Source organism: Carassius auratus, chromosome 15 (genome assembly GCF_003368295.1).
Source record: "Carassius auratus strain Wakin chromosome 15, ASM336829v1, whole genome shotgun sequence".
In the NCBI taxonomy this organism is placed as follows: domain Eukaryota; kingdom Metazoa; phylum Chordata; class Actinopteri; order Cypriniformes; family Cyprinidae; genus Carassius; species Carassius auratus.
In genome coordinates this window covers 5,858,137-5,877,441 of record NC_039257.1, presented here as the reverse complement: position 1 = coordinate 5,877,441, position 19,305 = coordinate 5,858,137, and the positions used below count along the sequence as shown (strand labels likewise).

General features: G+C 36.4%; 1 protein-coding gene across 1 annotated transcript; it reads left to right on the top strand.

Moving 5' to 3' along the window:
* Nucleotides 1-361: 361 nt before the first annotated feature.
* On the top strand, nucleotides 362-19,273 carry LOC113114872 (protein moonraker-like). The gene is made up of 17 exons (XM_026281951.1): nucleotides 362-709; nucleotides 866-1,391; nucleotides 1,489-1,595; nucleotides 2,489-2,551; nucleotides 2,665-2,886; nucleotides 2,970-3,162; nucleotides 3,511-3,680; nucleotides 4,184-4,317; nucleotides 4,423-4,569; nucleotides 4,756-4,845; nucleotides 5,481-5,568; nucleotides 5,770-5,823; nucleotides 5,975-6,145; nucleotides 6,688-6,763; nucleotides 6,994-7,114; nucleotides 14,933-15,154; nucleotides 17,889-19,273. The coding sequence occupies exons 1-17, from the start codon at nucleotides 626-628 to the stop codon at nucleotides 18,025-18,027; spliced, it is 2,607 nt and encodes an 868-aa protein (XP_026137736.1). The 5' UTR covers nucleotides 362-625; the 3' UTR covers nucleotides 18,028-19,273.
* Nucleotides 19,274-19,305: the final 32 nt, after the last annotated feature.

The following is a 19,305-nucleotide window of genomic DNA, read 5'->3' as shown; positions in this document are numbered from 1 at the left end:
GTGTGTGTGTGTAATTGCAGGTACATTTGGTACCCAAAGTCATTATATATACAATTTCATGATTTTTCATGGCATTGTATGATTTGATTAATTTACTTTTCCAGAATAATTTCTTTTTAAAAATAAAATAGAAAACAATATATATATATATATATATATATATATATATATATATATATATATATATATATATATATATATATATATATATATATGAATTCAATGAATTCAACCTTTTTGGGTCAACCCGTGACGCGGTAATTTTAGTCCGATAGGGGGCGACAACATGCACGAGCGCAATTATAACAGCTGACAGATAATCACGAAGAAGTGTTTTGTTGTCATGGCGGTGTTTCAAACTGCCTCACACTTCCTAAAAACATATCTTGATTTTAGCTTCTCTTTTACCAACATTCTGTCATGTTTACCAGAATACAACGGATTTACTCGTCGGTTGTCCATTTACTATGTGTTTTCGTGTGATAAATCAATAGTGTTTAGCAGTCGATCGGATCAGTCAATAGAGAATTAACGTTAGCGTTATTTGCTCTGAGAAGGATTACCTAAGCAGGATTGGTTCAATTTATTACTTCCACCAAGATAGCTATTTAAAAAAATAATCAGAATGATTTCAGATTTCCAAAGGGGTGAACTGGGCTCTGTGAATCGTGAATGGATTAAAAAAGGCTCCTCTGGCTCTCAAACACAGGTAACGTTAAGTTACTTATGCAACAACGTATTCTTAATGTATTGTGCTATATAATGTAACACTGCATGCTACATATTCTTGTGTATTTGATCAATAAAACTAAACTAAACACGCTTCTCCTACATTCTTCATTGACTGTGATTCTTCTCTTCACAGCTTCAGTTCAGTAACACAGTGGCAGCCAGTGTTCTTAACCGAGCCACACGTGTAGGGCCCCCTTCTCCCATCATAATAGAGAAACTTAGACCCCGTACAGAAAGGCAGGAGGATCTGGAGAGCTGCAGCAGCTCCATACCTCTCTCAGTCCTTTCAGAAGAGCGTCTGCAGGCTGCCGTCCGACTCGCCAGGAGAGATCTGCGCAGGAGACGTCAGGAATCCATCAGCTGTTTGTCACCTGAACCAGCAGAAACATCCCACAATATCAGTCCTCAAAGAAGCAACATAGAGCCTCATGGGGTCCACCCAAAGGTGTCAGGTCCAAAGAAACAATTAAAAAATGGTGCTCAGGTGCTTGTTTATACTCCTCATGAACCCAGCAGCCAACTTAAACAGGGCCAGCCACCTACCAAAGTCCTCGACCCGAGAGTCAACAGCGGTGAACCTCAGCTCACCCAAGAGATCCGGAAATTACAGAAGGAGCTGAGCACATATGTGCAAAGGATAGAGCAGTTGGCTAATAAAGGTATTCTCATTAATCATGAGCACCCGTAGTATGTATGTGTTTTGGTTTTGGTTTTTTTCTAAATTTTTTAAGAGATGTGCATGTGGGTTTTCTGCAGGTCGTGCTGTGGAGGTTCAGGAGCCTGAAGAGAAGCAAAGGATGGAGATCCGGCGACAGGAGCAAGCAGCCCGTTCTGCACGCATCATCTATGTGTTACGACAGCAGGTCTGTGAGCAGCACTGCAGTTCACAAACACAAAGGTGGCACAGTGATGTGCTGCCCCTTTAAGAAATAAAAACCTATTTTATTAGTACTGCACAGAAGTCACACAGAACTTTTAAACTGGTCATAAAGCAGAAAATAATTTAAAAGGTTTAAATAAAAGCAAAGGAGGTTTCCTAAGGATAGTTAATGCAAGTAATTGTGAAATTATTATTAAATATTATTATTTTGGACATAATCTTTCACAATCCCATTTATTCACCATTCTAAAATGAATGAATAATGAATATGTGAATATAGCCACACAAAACAAATGATTGCCAGTACATTTAAAAAATAAAAAGTAGTTTTTACAGGGTTAATTAATGTAAATAATTTCAGACATAATTATTCATAATACAACTTATTTGCCAGAGTAAAATGAATAAATACTGAATGTATAAATATATCTACACAAAACAAATGACCGCCTAATACATTTTGAAAGAAAAACATAGTAGGTTTTCAAGGTCTAATTAATATAAATAATTATAAAATAACTATTTAAGACATAATCTTTCATAATTCTGCTTATTCGCCATGATTGAACGTATTAATTTATATCCACACAAAACGGATGACTGTCAATACATTTTGAAGAAAAGGGTTTTAAGGCTAATTAATGTAACTGATTCCAGATATAAGTATTCATAACCACCCATTTGACAGATAAAGTGCAAACGGTTAGCTACAAAAGTTCAAATATTTCAGCGCACATGATGTTCAAATTTTATCCACAAATTCTGCATATGGATATAGTCAGAAAATCATGCAAACCATGGATTTTTTTGACAAATGACAAAATAAAAAGGCTGCTTTAAAGATCCAAATGGGACTGTTTTGTTGTTCTGTTCAAGGTTAAAGAAATACAGGAGGATCTAGACAAGCTGCGTTCCCAGAATGTCAAACACACCCAAAAGGTACTAAAGTTCATTATGCGCCCCAAAAATCAATATTTGATTATAACTTGATTTTTAAAGTTCAAGAATGAGCCATGCAAGGGTTTTAAATGTTTCTACGGATGTCTTCTCAGTCCAGAGCAATGGACAGACTGGCTGCTGCTCACCGGGGGGCTGTAAGAGCCGTGCAGGTTTTTATCAACCAGCTGTCAGACCCTGCCGAGAACAGAGTGCCCACCCACTGCAAAGAGCTGGGGCAGCTGATTCGCCAGCTCTCTCTCTGCTCAGCCAAAGCAGAGGTGGGGCAAGGATCTGCCGTCCCAGAGACAGCCCTCGACATCCTGCAGAAATTAGAGGTGATATACCATATATAAACACCATAAACTTTCAATGAATGTCATAGCTTTCATTTAATGCCGTTTTGTTTATGATTACTCAGACGCTGGACTCAGCACTGAGTAAGCAGGAGACACACAAGAAAAGAGATTTAGATTTGCAAAATGTCAACCCAGCGGAAAAGACTTCTATCAAGGTCAGGGCCCGCAGCATGTCCCCTCCCCGTCCTGCCAGAGCACCAGCTGAGAGGACCTCACAAAGACCCCGAAAGCCAGCTGCTGCAAAAAAACCTGGTGGTGAGTCATGACAACACAAGCGATGTTCATTTTTCAAAAAGAGTTTTGGTTTTGTTTCTGTCCATAAGTCGTGTATGAATGTATTTGCATTATATAGCAAAACATCTTAGAAAAGTAGAGTTCTTAGAAATCTCGCAGCATTTGTTTGATATTGTGTCTTGTTTTTGATATTTTGTAATTTGTAACTCAACTTTACAAATACTTTTTTTGGGCAACTGTATATTAAAATCATATTCATCAAATCAGTATTGAATTATTTATCTTGTAGGTTTGAAGCATGAGCTGCAGGCAGGTATTTGATTTCAGGGTATTGCAAAAGAAAATCTGTGATTTTGTTAATGAATGCAGGCAGCAGACTGGCAGCTAAATCCCAGAGGACCTCACAAGCACTGGTGAAGGAGCGCAGTGAAGTTCTGAGGGCAGGGCTAGAGAGCCTCTTACATCATCAAAAACTGAGAGCGGCAGAAGCTCAGAAACCCATCAAACCTTCCAGTGTCATCAACCCAAACCATGTTAAGGTTTTTCTTATTCTTCTCCTTAATAATAATTTATTTATACTTAGTTTAGTTAAAGTTGAAATTTTTAGCGAGAAACACTAACTTAAAAAATTTGAGTCAATAAGATTTTGAAATACATTTATTTTATTCAGCATGGGTGTATTCAATTGATCAGAGGTGCTTTTCTGTTTACATCAAATAGTCAAGATTCTTTTTTTTACTTTTTATCAAGGTTTCCACAAAATCATTAAGCTGCACAGCTGCTTTCAACATTGATAATAATAAGAAATGCGCGCCAAATTGGCATCAGAATGCTTTTCTGAAGGATCTTGTGACACTGAAACTGGAGTAATGACTGATTTGCCATCAAGACATTCTAATATGTATTAAGATTGAAAACATTTAAATTTGTAGTAATATAAATCTTGCTGAACCCAAACATTTGCGTGTAATGTTAGTGTATGTTTGTGGTTTTTAAACCGTTTTCCAAAAAAAATAAAAAAGACACACGGTCTCTCATTCAGCAGGTCCGTAATGCTCGTGATGCCAGCTTCCAACAGCCCACTGTCTCATCCCGACTGAGGGAAAACCAGGCACCCCAGAAAGAGCCCACTGTGCCTTGGGTACCAACATCCCCACACTCTCCTTCTCGCCCGTGGTCAGTAAATCCAGCCCCTTCATCCATATTTGTCTTGCACACAGGACTTTAGATTATTGCACCTTTGTGTTCTTCTCATTTATATAAATATTTACACCTGTGTAGCGCTGTGTCTAGCCGGCCGGAGCCCAGATGTCTGTTCTCACCTAAAAAGAGCCCAGAAAAGCAGAAGCCACAGACTAGCCCGAGTGGAAGCACACAGCTCAGCCCTGCATCACATGACAGGAATCAAGCCCAAAATGAAGCCCTTAGGTATGTAATGAACCTTCTCTTTTCATTATCATTGTGCTCTCTTAATAACTAAATGATCATCACTATGATCCTCAGTTGTGACATTGAAGTGCTCAGGTTCACTGTTGAAGATGATCTTTTTTAACTGCTGAGTATGAGACCGCAGTAGAAGCTCATTGGTGTGTACTGTGTGTTTATGTGCTATAGGCAAGCCTGGCTGGACCGAGTGACTGCAGACAGACTAAGAGAACTGAATCGTCTGAGTAAAGAGGAGACTGACCGCATTAACAAACTCCGGTATGATGGCGCTCCCTCATTATTATAGTTCACCAGTGCCTCAATGAAATGTGTATGCAAGAACTGAGTTTAATTGAGTTCATTAAAATGAGCTAATGTAGTGCATTTCTTGAACATTTTATCACAAAGTTTAATTGGATACCATCAGTTTAAATTTGCAAAATGGAAGTTGACATAATCCATTTGCGTTGAATAATGATGGAATGATGGGAAATCAAGATCTAGACAAACTGGCTGGAAATTAATTTGAGTGTTTTCTTTTTTCGTGTTATCCGTCTATGGAGTTATTTTAATGAATATACCACTACATTTAAAAAAAAAATATTTTTTTAGTTTTCATATTATATGCCAGAAAAACAGTCAAAACATATTGGGGGAATTTTTTTTTTATGTTATACTTATGCATTCAATATTGTAATAACTTTATATATGCATAAAGCATCAATAATCCTTCAATCAGTCATTATTTTGCATGTAGATACTATAACTAATCTTTAACAATAATTCTGTCTGTTCAAGCTTTTGTATATTTTGGAATGTTTCCCTCAGGTTAATGAGGGGGAAAAGGTTCATTGAACCTTCTATTATTTGAGTGTTTGTTTGCATTGATGTGTATTAATATGTGGCCATGGTAGGACCAGAGTGGGCTCTCCGACACAATGGGCGGAAAAAGCTGAGCAGGCCGCTAGAGAAAGAATTCAACCTTTGTTGGATCAAGCAAAGGTAAAGACAATCATCTGACGTTGTTTTCCCCAAATACAAGTCTTGACATGTTAATGTATCAGCAAGAGCGATAAATCCTTGTACAATTTGGACCGTGTTTCCTTCCCTTTTGAATGTTTTTCCCTCCAAGCAGACTGTGAACAGCTGTTGTGTGTGGATTTAAATGGAGAATCCTGTCTTTACTGTTTCTGTCTATGACAGGTGGTTGGAACAGGAAGTGACACACTCAGAGAGCGGCTGAAGGTTGCAGATAAGGTGAGAACTCACTTTTCTTTGCTCTCGTATTCCTGCATGTTCGGCACCAAGAACTTTTGTTAGTTGAATATTTAATGACGGTTCAATTTACAAACGTTCACACAAATTGAATTTGAAGTATTCTGTTATTCTGTGCTGGAAATGCTGACAGCCTGAGGCCAGTGCTGATGTACTGAGCGAAGCTCTTCTGGAAGATCTTCTGGAGGACGCAGCTCGAGCTCTGTGGGTGACTGAGAGGGAGCGGGGGGCCGAGGCTGAGGCTGAGAAGCAGCTGCAGGGCCCCACTTTAGAGAGCATGTTGCTACGGATGGAGGAGATGGAGGTCAGTGTGTGGGAGCTAAAGGCATAGATTATAAGATTTGGGAGTTTGGAGTGTTGCCACACTTTTTTGGTAACTTGATATATTTTTTTATTTATATATTTATTTATTTATTTGTTCATTTATTTATTTATAATAACCGTAATAATAAAAATAATACTAAATAAATAATAACAAAAGGTTATTAAAAGTAAAAGATAGTATAACAATTATAATATAAAATTCTCATATAAATAATATGATAAAAAAAATGGTTAATTAAGTTATAAGTTAAATGAATATTAAAAATAACAATAACAGAAATTACTGAAAATAAAAACAAAATATCTAATTTATTTGATAAAAACAAAATTCCTGAAAAAAAGTTCATGGAATAACATTGGTTAAAATAAATAAAATATAAATATAAATATATAAAAATAAATATAAAATTTAAAATAAATGTGCATTTTAATTAAATTAAAAATGTAAAATTAAAAATAAAATAATTAAATTAAATAAACTGTGAAATCGCATGACTCACAAAGCTGTATTTTGTTACCCAGAGAGACCAGGAAGAAGTGCGTCGGCGCTTTGCTATGATCTCATACTCTGACCCTCTTATCTGGGAAAAAGGCACAGGTGAGTCACAGGACCCAGATGGACCATTTACATTCCCCAGGTGATAGTAGACAGATAGACTGGCAAAAGTAGTTATCAGTTGTCCTTTCGGGGAGGATCAGAAGGTCAATCTCAGCATCTCCCCACTTTGTCCCTGGAGGGAGACAAATATGTGCTCTGCATTTTGTTTGACTGACATGACAGTGGTTTCCACCAGATGGCAGCAGTGTAAAACATCCTGTGTCTTGCAGATGCTCAAAGGAATATTAGTAGCTCTAGGCCAGCCTCTCCTCAGCCAATCCGACTGACGAAACAAGTCCTGAATGCCCCCAGTACGGCCAACATCCTCCTGCAAAAGCCAGTGGAGACCGGGTGAGTGACTATCAGTTGATTTAAGAGGGTATTGACTCCATGTATGCCAGGCACATTTGGATCAGTCACAATTGAATCAGTCTGCACTTGAATTGTAGGGGAACTGCACACTGACTAGGGTGTTTTTTGCACACAATATCTGTCTGTTTAGGGAATATTCAATAACCGCTACATGAAAATCCAATTCCAAAATATCTGCTGGTAAAAGCTAGTCTCTCTCCCTCCGCCTCCTCCTTCTGTAGTTCTGCCAAGAGAGAGCGGGAGCCTCGCTTCTTTCTGCCCAAAGCTTTGGCAGCAGCAGCTGTGGCTCAGTAAATTAATGTGGAAAATAAAAGAATAAAAAAGGGACAGTCTTGAGGGCGTGAGAGTTGTCTAAAGCAAGAGATGCATGGTGGGAAATTTAGTGGAACAGGTTCAATAGATGCATTAGAAGATTACAATCCTTTCTCCTTTTTGGCTTCGGCTCGCAGCGAGGCCTTTCAGCTCTGTGAATGCGGTGTAAACATCCAGCCTCCACTTTCTTTTTCTCTCTTGACGCAGGAGCACAATGTCTACACAAACTTCAAAGCACCATATCATGTCTAATCTCAGGGAATTACAGTATCTACAAGCTTTTCAAGTGTGCAGTCTGTCTGACTAAAGTGATCAACATACCTTTCAATAATATATATTTGCATTTATTCATGTAGCATATATATAATATGTTTGTATTTTATATATATATATATATACATATAAAAAAAAACTGAATGATTGCGTGAATATTTCTGAGCAGCAAAAGTGATAGATGTGTACAGCAATATATTGTGAGAGGGACTTGTCTTATCAAAATAATAAACCACAAAGTTACAATGACAATGCTGAATAAAGATATGTTAATAATTGAGACAATTGATTAAAGAATTAACTAAACTAACTTCACATTATTTATCAGAAATAAATAACATGCATTCGCATGCGTTAATGGCTAACTTTGACATTACTAATATGTATCTACAGTATATGTGTGTGTATGTTGTTATTTATTTATTTTTTTAACAACTGTTGTGACCAACCCTGCAATATATTTGATATGTAAGTAAGGTAGGTAACTGCTAATTTCTTGTCTGCCTGTTGTTGCTGCCTCCCTGTTATCATACAGTGCTGCAGTGTTGGGCATTTGTTCGCTGGTCTCAGGTCAGTGAGCAACATGCTTCACTGACTTTCCTTGTCACAAAAGAAAATGGCACCAACTTCAATCTGGAACCGTTACAGACAGATAGAGTGACTGCAATCCTTTTTATAGTAATATTTGTGCTACTGTACCTTTACATGTAAACATATTCAATTAACATCCCAGACAGTAACCACAAGGACTGGTGTTAGCCTCACTTGAAGATTAGTTTACTCTGTTTGAGTTAGCATGGATGTCTCAGCTGCTGAGAATCGAGGCTGCATGGGCCATGGTTTCTCTCCGCTGTCTCTGATCTGAACTATTGTTTGGATGTATTTATCCTCAGCCAGTCACTTAATGCTGACAGAAAACATCGGCTCTGAAATGTCACTGCACCAGGAGACTATTCTTCAGTGTCTCTTACGGTATCTGTGTTGAAACATGAGCAATGGAGCAATGACTGTGTCTACGATTAAGATCACTCTGGAGAAATCCAGTGAGCTGCAGTGACTGATAGGGATGTAGGGATCAAAGCTCTGTCAGTTACACAGGATCTTTTCCAGGAGAAAATCAGAATAGAAAATTATTTTGGGGGTTGGTTAGATAACCAAAATAAAAAAAATTCTTTTGAAAAAAGCCTCTTGTACCAAGACTTCATGAATAAAATAAAAAAACAAATAAATTAAAACAAAATAGTATAATAGTAATTTTGTGAAATACAAATTAAAATTGAAAAAATTGTTTTCTATTTTAATATATTTTTAAATGTAATTTATTCTTTTGATGGCATTGCAACATTTTTCAGCCGCTGTTACTGATCATCCAGAAATGACTCAGAAATGGGGATATGGTGCTCTAGAAACATTTCTTATTATCAGTTGTAAATAGTTGATCTTATTATTATTTGTGTGAAAACCATGATACATTTATTTCAGGATTCTTTGATTAATACAAAGATTAAAAGAACAGCATTTGTTCTGAAATATTTGTTTACTCATCACCAACAGTTCATATATATATATATATGTATGTGTATGTGTGTATATGTTATACAATAATTTTACATATAATGTTATTTTATAATGAAATATTAAGCACAATAGTTTGTAATATATTATATACTTGTAGTAATATATATAAAAGATTGCCTACAAGCTCTTTTGCTAGTCTAAAAGTTATTTTTATATTTTTTATAATAGCATATTGGATTTGATTTCACAATATTGTCAGTAGATAAAAAGCAATATAATTTGACAAATCACACTTAGAATATGCATTTTGTACTGGTTTGTCTAACAGAAATTCCCCCTTTTCTGTGTATAAACTTCATCTGTTCTTTTTAATCACTACATCAGGTGCACCGATTAGTTAAAATCAAGTTAAATTTGTAATAACCACATTAAAGAGAAAGGATGACACTTTTTACCGATACACTTACTTTCTTTTATAATACTGCAGTTAGTTAAGTATCTTGTATCAAAAGCAACTTTATATTACACTCAGTGCCATTGCCTTATTTTGAAGGACACGATCTTGAAATCACTTCAGGATTCTTGTCTGCTGATGAAGCTGCCAGCTGGCCAACTAATGCGATATTTCATTACTCTGACTCAGGAAATGGCTTTCACTGAAAGCTTTTTCAAGTTATTTTTGACTAATCCATCCAAAAGAAGTGATCTGCTGCGTTCATCCTGATTGCAAATTATAGTGACAATTTGGCAACTGCTGTTCGTTTAAAAGCCACATAGATGGACATTGCACTCTTGATCAGAAATTCTGAGTCAATCTACTCATCAGCTCTCTCTTAATGCCATTCATTCTTCCGGCCTCAGTTGTTAATTCTATCCTTATGTAACAGTTTTATATATTAGAATCAACCTAATGGTTCTATCGAACGCTCAGTGAACATTTTACATCCTTTTCCTTTTCTTATTTACATCAGAATGGACAATAATTGGGCGGATGTGGCCAGGAAAGATAAAACTCGTGGAAAATGAATTATGCAAAGCATTATGGTAATTATTCGGCTTTTAGTACAGCCACTAAAGGCCAAGGCAGAACTGAGGATTTATGATGAGAAAACAGTTCAAGTTTATTTGTGTATGTGATGTGCCACTAGAGGGGGTAAGGTCTGGGATCTTTGTGTCGGTGTATCGCGTGCTCATGGGAGGTCATTTGAGGAGCGGATATTGGGCCCTGATGTTGATTAGCACACAGAGTTTATTATTTGTTGTGTAATCTGTGATTACTTTGTAGACGACACACTGTTTGACATGGAAACACTGCATAGTTTGTAAATGCCACACGCAAACGATTGGGGAATTATACAGTTTATTTATCATTGTTAGACTGGTTTCAAAGATGCAGTGTGCATCCTTACTGTAGCACAATAGAGAGCTGTCAGTGTGGCTTTGCTTTTTAGCTTTTGTTTTTGTTTGTTTTATGTATATTCAGAGAACAATTTTGGCTTGAGAAAATGGATGTAAGGGGTCCAGGGGGAGAAGCTAAAAAGCTCTGCTGGAGCATAATCAATCATCGTGCCCCAATTTATAATGAAACTCAATACATGTGTTTGCTTTTCTCTTTTTATCCCTCTGTGATTTGTTTAGATTTTTCTATCAGTGTGTTGCAGAGTCAAGTGTCATTTGATGCTGCCGTAAAAGCATCAAACAGACCAATCTGAGCACTGAAATCACCGGCCACTTCTCTTCTATTACAGTCCATTTTAGTGTGCTCCTTTAACATCTACATTTCATACAATATTCATACAGAGAGGAAGGATTTTGATGTAAAAGAAAATTTTGCACAATTATGTTTTCCTTATTTTTAAGTTGATATTTCAGTTTGACACAAAATGGCATTCAGAGTGGCACTGGATTAGATTTTATTCGTCTAATCCATCTTGAATGGGTGAAAGTGTTACAGGTAGTTGTAATAGTGGTCAACCGATATATCGCCAATGCCGATATATCTGCTGATCTTTGGCATTTTGCATGTATTAGCATCGGCCGATAATTGTTTTTGCTTAGACGATTTTACCCTTGTTTTATTTGAAAAATATGATTCCCAATACACACAAACACAAACTGTTGATTACAGTGTTTACTTCATTTTTAATTATATTTTTATTAAATATTTATTTGTGAAAAATACTTTGTCAAAAGCTTTGCCAACACTGGAAAAATTAACTTGTAAAAATATACTAAAACATAAACCAGTAATTTTAAGTTTAATTGATATTTAAGTTTAATATAATAATAATAATAATAATAATAATAATAATATAATAATAAGTTCATTAATAATATTTCATTATACTATTTTTACTGTATTTTTGGTCAAGTAAATGTAGTCTTGGTGAGCATAAGTAAGGAAGCCCGTTTCCGCCAGAGTTGAGAAAAAAATATTAACTTTTTTTCAATATAATGAGGAACTTTCTCAAAATAATGAGAGATTGTAAATACTGCTGTCAAATGATTAATCACAATTAATCGCATCCAAAATAAGTTTTTGTTTACATAATATACAGTATGTATGTATAATATATTTATAAAATATGTTCTCATATTTTATAAATATATTAAATGTATTTAATATATAAACACAATATAATATTTCTGTTAAATATAAACATGCATGTGTTTGTATTTATATGTTCATAATAAATATATACAGTATATACATATATTATGTAAACAAACTTTTCTTTTGGATGCGATTTAATTGCGATTAATCGTTTGACAGCACTAATTGTAAACAATGACGTCATCAATATTGCTCATCAGTTTGAGCCCGATTGAGAAGCAGAGGATATTAGTGAAGAGGATCGCACAGAACCTGTGCAAGCACGACTCTTAATGGTATGCCTTTTGTTTGTTGTTGTCTCTTAATTTTAGATACACTGTTATTTGTAAATGCTACTGTTTCTGCAGGCATGTAGGCATACACATTAAACTGCCACAATTTTAAAGATGATATTTCCGTTTGCATTGAACTTTCACCATTGTAACTTTGCAGACATTGTTTATGCACATACAGCAACATTACACACTAACTAACGTTAAAAAAGTGACTTCGCAATCCACCACTCCTGTGTAGTGTAGATCTAAATCAGTGTAGTGTAGTGTGCTATTGAATCTAACACACTGTGCAAGACAGACTCACTGAATGAGGTTTTCTAATGCATGACTCTCAGGAACAGAATCGTAGAGGAGAGATAACTGATAAGTGGAGATATCTTATAATGTCCTTTGTCTGCACATGGAGGTTATTGGTGTTGGAGGACTCCATAGAGTGACCAGCACATCTGAGAAAGCGTGTGATCCACCACTGCTCATTCAGAGTTCAAAGAGATCAATGCGGAGCCCGTGGTGAGGCTGCGGCTTTTGGTTTGATCCTCATTCTCTGTTCTCAAACCTTTTATTTCAAACCGCCATCTCTGTTTATTTCTCTCCATCTCTTTCTTCATCTAACCTTCATCCAGCTAATCTCCCTCTCCCTATCCGTGCTTCACGACTGCAACCTTGCTGCTGGCGATGGCCTTCTCACTGGATTAAAGGTGCAAAAGCAGCCCTTTAGCTTTATTGGTTTTGATCTCTGGTTTCAGAATATTGATAGAGCATTGGTTTCCCAGAATCGCATTCACTGACTTTTAAACGTCTTATTTCTGTTTGAACAACCTTATTACAGCTGGCTTTCTCCATTTATATCATGCCTGATTTGTCCAGGTCAAACAGTGTCCGTCTATCCTGTGGTCTGCTGCTTTTCTGGCCCACTCTGTGTTCCTTTCTAGAACTTCAATAAACCAGTCTGGAGTGCTTCAAACCACTGCTTCAAAAGCACAGAATGACAATGACACACAATCAATGTTATGAATGAAAAATGTTCACTATTTTTGTCCTTTATTACAATTGACGGATCGGGAAAGGTCCTGGAGTTGGGATTTGAACTCAGGATGCCTGTTTTGCCGACGCCCATAAACTGTTGGCGCCAGGATATACTACTTTTCTTTTTTTTTTTTTTTGCATACTGTTTTTCAATATTATATAGTAGAGAAGTATTTGCTTTCAGATGCACTGTATAATTTAAGGGTAGTGTTATTCTTTATATCAAACAACTATTAAAAAATTATAATTAAATAATTGTAATTTGCACATATCCTTCCGTGAGCTCAAAGTCTTCTGTTCTACAAAAAACTGTGTTGTTAGTCAATATTGCATAATAGCATAAAAGGCTTGTTTTCATGAAATATACATCTTGAAACTCACTCAAGTCTGTCTTATTTGTATTCGGCAATTTCATTTAGTGATTTATTTTGTCAGACTGATTTAAAACCTGGTTGTAGAATAGAAATAGAAAATATAAATTTCTGTAAATGCATTTTATTTATCCACGAAAAGAAGTTCTCCTCATCTCCCTCTATTTCTCCGTGCCTCATGCAGTCTGCCAAACACTGGAGCATGTGCACATGTCAGCCCAGCATTGTGTCTGCTCATATAAATCACATGTGGAGCGTTGACAGTGTTTTGTTTCTGCCTGTGACTGCTGGAGCTGTTGTTGAAAGCAGGAAGGGGAGAAATTTGGACATTATTTTTGGCTTGTTTTGACAGAAGAAGCCTGGAAAGCGTTTGCCTATTTCATTATGTATGTGCGTGTTCATTTTCACATCTCACAGAACTGCTCGTTCGCTTATTTCTTTCAGCACCTCGTATGACCTTTCTTGTTTATGACTACAGAGCTGAATTAAGAGGTTGATTTCTAATTTGAATCCCTTAATTGAGTGCTTACCTTGACTGTCCTTTCGCCTGTTCATGCCGTTTTTGTTCGCACCGGCAACCACTCAAAGTTTGACATTATTCTTCTGGCTGTGGTCAATTCCTCACTTCTCCAGAGTGCCACAGCATGCCCAAAACGCTTGAGGTAGCTGTTAGCCGGAGCGGTATTCTATTAGCCGCACAAAGAGGGTGCCTTGCGGGAATGGTAAAGGGGAAGTGATTGCACAATAGCAGCGCCGGCCCCTATAATGTTCCATTAGAGAATAAATGGCCCTTGTGCGCTGTTGGCGACCTTGCGCTTTAAGCGTCTAGACTGAACTTGTGTCTAATATTGTGTATTAAAGTCAACACCGGAATGTCAGCGTGAGATGTTTCTTACTTCTGCTGCTACTGTATATATAAATGAAGAGTGTTTGTGAATTTGAGGGCCTGATTAACTCCCAACGTGGCCCAGTTGAGGTCACATGGAAATGATCTGAGGGTTTGAGATGTTTACACGAGTGTTTTGATTCCAGATTTAGCACCACTTGAAACTAATAGAAAAATTCATTTAGAATATTCATTTGTTGCGCTTGTGTTTGGACCAGCATTTAATTCACTGAATATTTGGAGGTCTGTAGTGTGAATAAACGTTACTAATGTTTCTGCTTTAACCATGAGAATTAAATATTCTGTAGACTACTGTAATTGTCTTGTTATACTAAAGACTAAATAGAACAAACTATGCTGTCTTTTCTGTAGGCATTAGCTATGCTACCTAAAAAACAAATGAAAGACAAATGAAAGACCTGAAAGTAGTTTGTTTCCTTAGAGGCACAAAATTTGAAATTGTGACCTTTATAAAAGGGAGGGTAAAAACCATGAAAATTATAATGATTTTTCTGTTCACAGGGCTGCATCAGACACATCTGTTCTAGATGAGGAGTCTTCAACTCTAAATGACCCCAGTCATCCAGTCCCAGCTGGAGGGGGAAGCACACAAGGGGTTAAGCTGACTGTACCGCCCAGCATGCAGAGGAGTATCCAGAAATACAGGGAGAATCATGATGCCTTTCTGCGCCTGGTTTCACACGAGGCTCTGGGGAGCTTCAATCCTTGGGCAATAGCAGACAGGTTTGAATCTAATGATTGCTTTATTAATAAAACAGCTCAATCACCATTAAAGTGTGGGTTGAATTATACCTCAAAGAGGTATGATTTGGTAACTCATTATTTGTTATTATTGAGGGTCCTCCATTAGATCATAGAAAATCCTTCTAACATATATTTATTACTAATAAGACATTGACGTATATAATTGTTACAGAAGCTGAAATGATCAAATTAAATGTTACCCTTTCTATTTGTTTCAGTTAACAAGCTAACAGCTTAGCCTAGATTAACCTTTTTAATTACATATCACACAACAAAATATATTTCAGAAACTTCAGAAAAGTTTTCTTTGTTTTATTTAGCCTTCAAATGAAACTTCACTCTCTTTTTTTCAGTTAGCTTCTGTTAACTAGCATTGCATAGTTCTTTCGATTAGCTTGAACAAAATATTAAGTTAACACTTTTTTTGATCAGGTACACCGGTTCATTGGTGGAAAAAAATGGCCTCTATGTACATTTGAAATGAACGCTAGTGGGAGTAAAACATTTTTAAAAACTTTACTCCTTTTCACACAAATTATGATTACAGTGGCAGATTAAAGATTATTAAATAAATGGTGTGGTTACAAGCACAATACTGTCATGACCTCATTTCTAAATTAATACATTTTTAAATTTTAAACACACAAGCAGCTCCATATGCATAGTTTTTCTGATGAAGTAAACTTGCTCAGTAGCGCACCTAGTATAACATTGCTCTTTTGAGAAAGAGCATTACCCTTTTAGCACCACTCATCAGACATTTTAATTTCCAAACTGTCACGATATGTACAACAATCAACATCATAAAATGATTCATGTTCATCTATTTTAGATAAAACTGAATGCACTTTAAGTGCCACACACTGGACATTTTACTTTAAAGGTGTTGCGAAATATGCAAGAAACACTGTAATATTTTGCACAAATGAAACTGGATTGGAAAATGATATTGCATGTCTTCTTGTTCATTTCACAGCCAAAAATTGCAAATGAATCATGACACTTACCCATTCATTATCCACATCTTAAAGCAGTGACTTCAGTAAACAACTGAACTATGTGTGAACTGAAGCTGCAGTGTGCCTGGGGCCCATAGACATCTAACCTAAATTAGCTCTTACTCATTCGTCACCGATAACTACAGTTTCCTGACATATTTTCATTGTTTTGTTTATGCTCAAGACATGTTCCTGGATATATAAACCCTAAAAACTCTTCTATTTGCACCCAGAGCAACAACAGATTAGTCATTAGCCCCAGTGCATTTCCCACAGTGACACAGCTAGTAGGAGTTGAGATTGTTTACAGCCTCGCAGCTATAATGATCCTCGCACACAATGCCATTTTAAATGTAAATATTAGCTGTTTTTTGATGGGTGCTAATGTAGAGCATGCTCTTTTGCAAATGAGCGTCTTTATTGTTCCGCTAGTGCTGCTGCACGCCCACCCTGCCATTAGCATACTTAACAGAATTTTTAAGTTGGTGCAGTGCGGTGGATATTTATCAAGTCCTGCTAGTCCACAGAGAACAGACTTTTAACAACGGAGGGAAGAGGAACACAAAAACCAGAATCTGATTCTAGAGCTGAGGTCTCATTTGTCAGACTTGATCCTTGCGCCATGGGCTGTGTGGGTGGTGAGAAGAATGGTTGCAGAAATCATTTACGGAAAGGAGAAAGTGAGGAATCAAAAGTAAAAATATATTTCTGTGTGCTGAGGCACGAAAAAAAAGTTATTGCATGAATATAAAAAGAAATTGAGGATCTATTTATATATTTTTGAGAGGTCAGTGTACCACCGCAGAAACTCTGAACGGTTATTATTCCAGAGAAATAGAGAAGATGGGAAATGTCACGGCAATTAGTGCTGCTGCTGGGAACGGGTGCAGGCACTTGTCAGTCAGCGGTGCATTGTGGGTAATAAGAGCCTTGAAGGCAGTCCAGGCCTTGAGTGAGTACAGACTGACTGGACTCTCTGGGGAGCTCTGCTCTTTACACAGAGGAACTTTAATACTTGCCTAAAAGAAAGGATTTAGATGATCTCATCACTGTCCTAAAGATATAGAAGTGATTTTTATTCTTTAATGCTGAGAGAACACATAACGCTGTTAGTATAGTAATATTAATGTATATTTTTCTGTACATTTTTTTGTTTAAGTTTTGGAAGTTTTATGTGCTTTTGTCTGTTTTTTTATATTTCTATATACAAAAAAAAACTGAAACAGAAGTAGCACTGACATTTTGATTAAACATTTTAAGTCAAAGCATAAAAAAACCATTCTATATTCTCTGTTGAACTGTTTACAATAAAATCTGTAACATGCATTCGAAACGAAATAGAAAATAGGGTAATTTTTCATACTGCCTTAAATGTTGAATTACTAAACCTGAAAAAAAAAACAATTATTTCAGTTAGCTAATTATAGAATTAATTCGTTTTTCATTTATAGTTCATTTTATTGAAGCTTTATTTTATTTTTCAGCATTTTCAAATACCAAAAAAAAAAAAGCCCAATGATTTTTAATCACTTTAGTTAATGATCACTTGCACAAAAATATACCCAACATGTTTTTCTTTTCGTTTTTCTCTCCTGAATGACGCATTTATAACAACTAAGGGATATTTCCATCTTTTTGGTGAACTGTCCCTTTAATGTATGAGTATGAGCAATAAGTGCTGTGTAACTAACTCTCTTTCCTCTTGTTTCCTGCAGTCTGGCTGATGAGCTAATGGCTGAGGCTCTGGCTGATGTGGCAGCAGAGTTCCAGGATGTTTGCGAAGAGTATGCGGAAGCTGTTTTCACTTCAGAGTTCCTCCAGCCAGTCCAGTCTCCCACCACATCAATGTCATAGAGACTCCTTATAAACAACTTACAAGCAATGACACTTTGATATATGTATGGAACTGAACATTGTCAGATATTCAGGTTTATATTTTTGTATGTTTTTCCATGAATTATATTTAGATATTGGACATTACAATCACTGAATAGAACCTGCTGGTTAGAGCTCAGTTTTTACCCAGACAGGCATTTCTATTGTAATGTGAAACCTCAGTGGGCAGTCTGACTTTTAAATGCAAACAGATGCTTTTTAGCACACGGCTAACAAATGTCACATCAATGTGTCATGATCCACACAACCTTCTTTGTGCATTAGTCAATGCATTAGTAGATTTTTGTGTTTGTTATTATAGCATAAACAAAACCCTTAAAAGAACCTTTAATTTATTAATGCATTACAAATTATAAGATCTACACTGTTTTCTGTTAATATCTCACACTAGAGGTTCACACACTTGCTTCCTCCTGAAAAAGAATTAATGGTTGCATTAATTCTGTCAGCATCAGAATGCAAACTTGTTACTTTGTGGACTGATTTAATTTGCTCAATGTTTTTTTTTTCTCTATGCTAATTGTCTTTAAGTTCACTGAGCTTCCATATGTCGCCCTGTGTTACTGGACCGATGAGGTATACTTAGATTGTATAGTTTATGTGTTAGAGCCTGAGGGGGAAAAGTGGCCCCCAGATGGGTCCAGATGTTATGCTGGTATGTGCTCGGACAGGATGAACATTACAAGCATTCTTTCCATCGAAATGTACACGCATACAGCTCCCATATAACAAAGTAGGGCTACAATAATAAGAGAATATGCTGTTTAGGCCTATTTAGGAATATAAAATAAGGGTCTATGTCTTTTGAGGGCTTTTTACAGCTTTAAAAGTATTGGTTGTCCCCTTATTGCTTAATTCTAATGCAGTGAGCAGATTTTATGGTACGTTTCTTAACCTGTCAAGTTGTAGTTTAAACCCCCAGATGTGAGTCACAGGTTTCTTCCCAGAGTTCAGCAACCTACTTATTTGTGAAAAGTGCCAAAAGCAAACTAATGCACAAGTAACTGCATTTGCCAGCAAATTCTAGGCTTTGTGCCATGAACTATTACGAATACTGTGACGCTACAGGAATGTAGTCACCAATTTGGCATGAACTTGTTCTTGGTTGTGTTTTTATTGCTGGTGAAAGATATACCTGTTGAATTTGTATTGAATTTATAATCATGATTTAATTTATAAGGGAAATTAAATGTTTTAAAATGGCTCTTTCAAGCATCTCCCTGGCCTTGGCACATT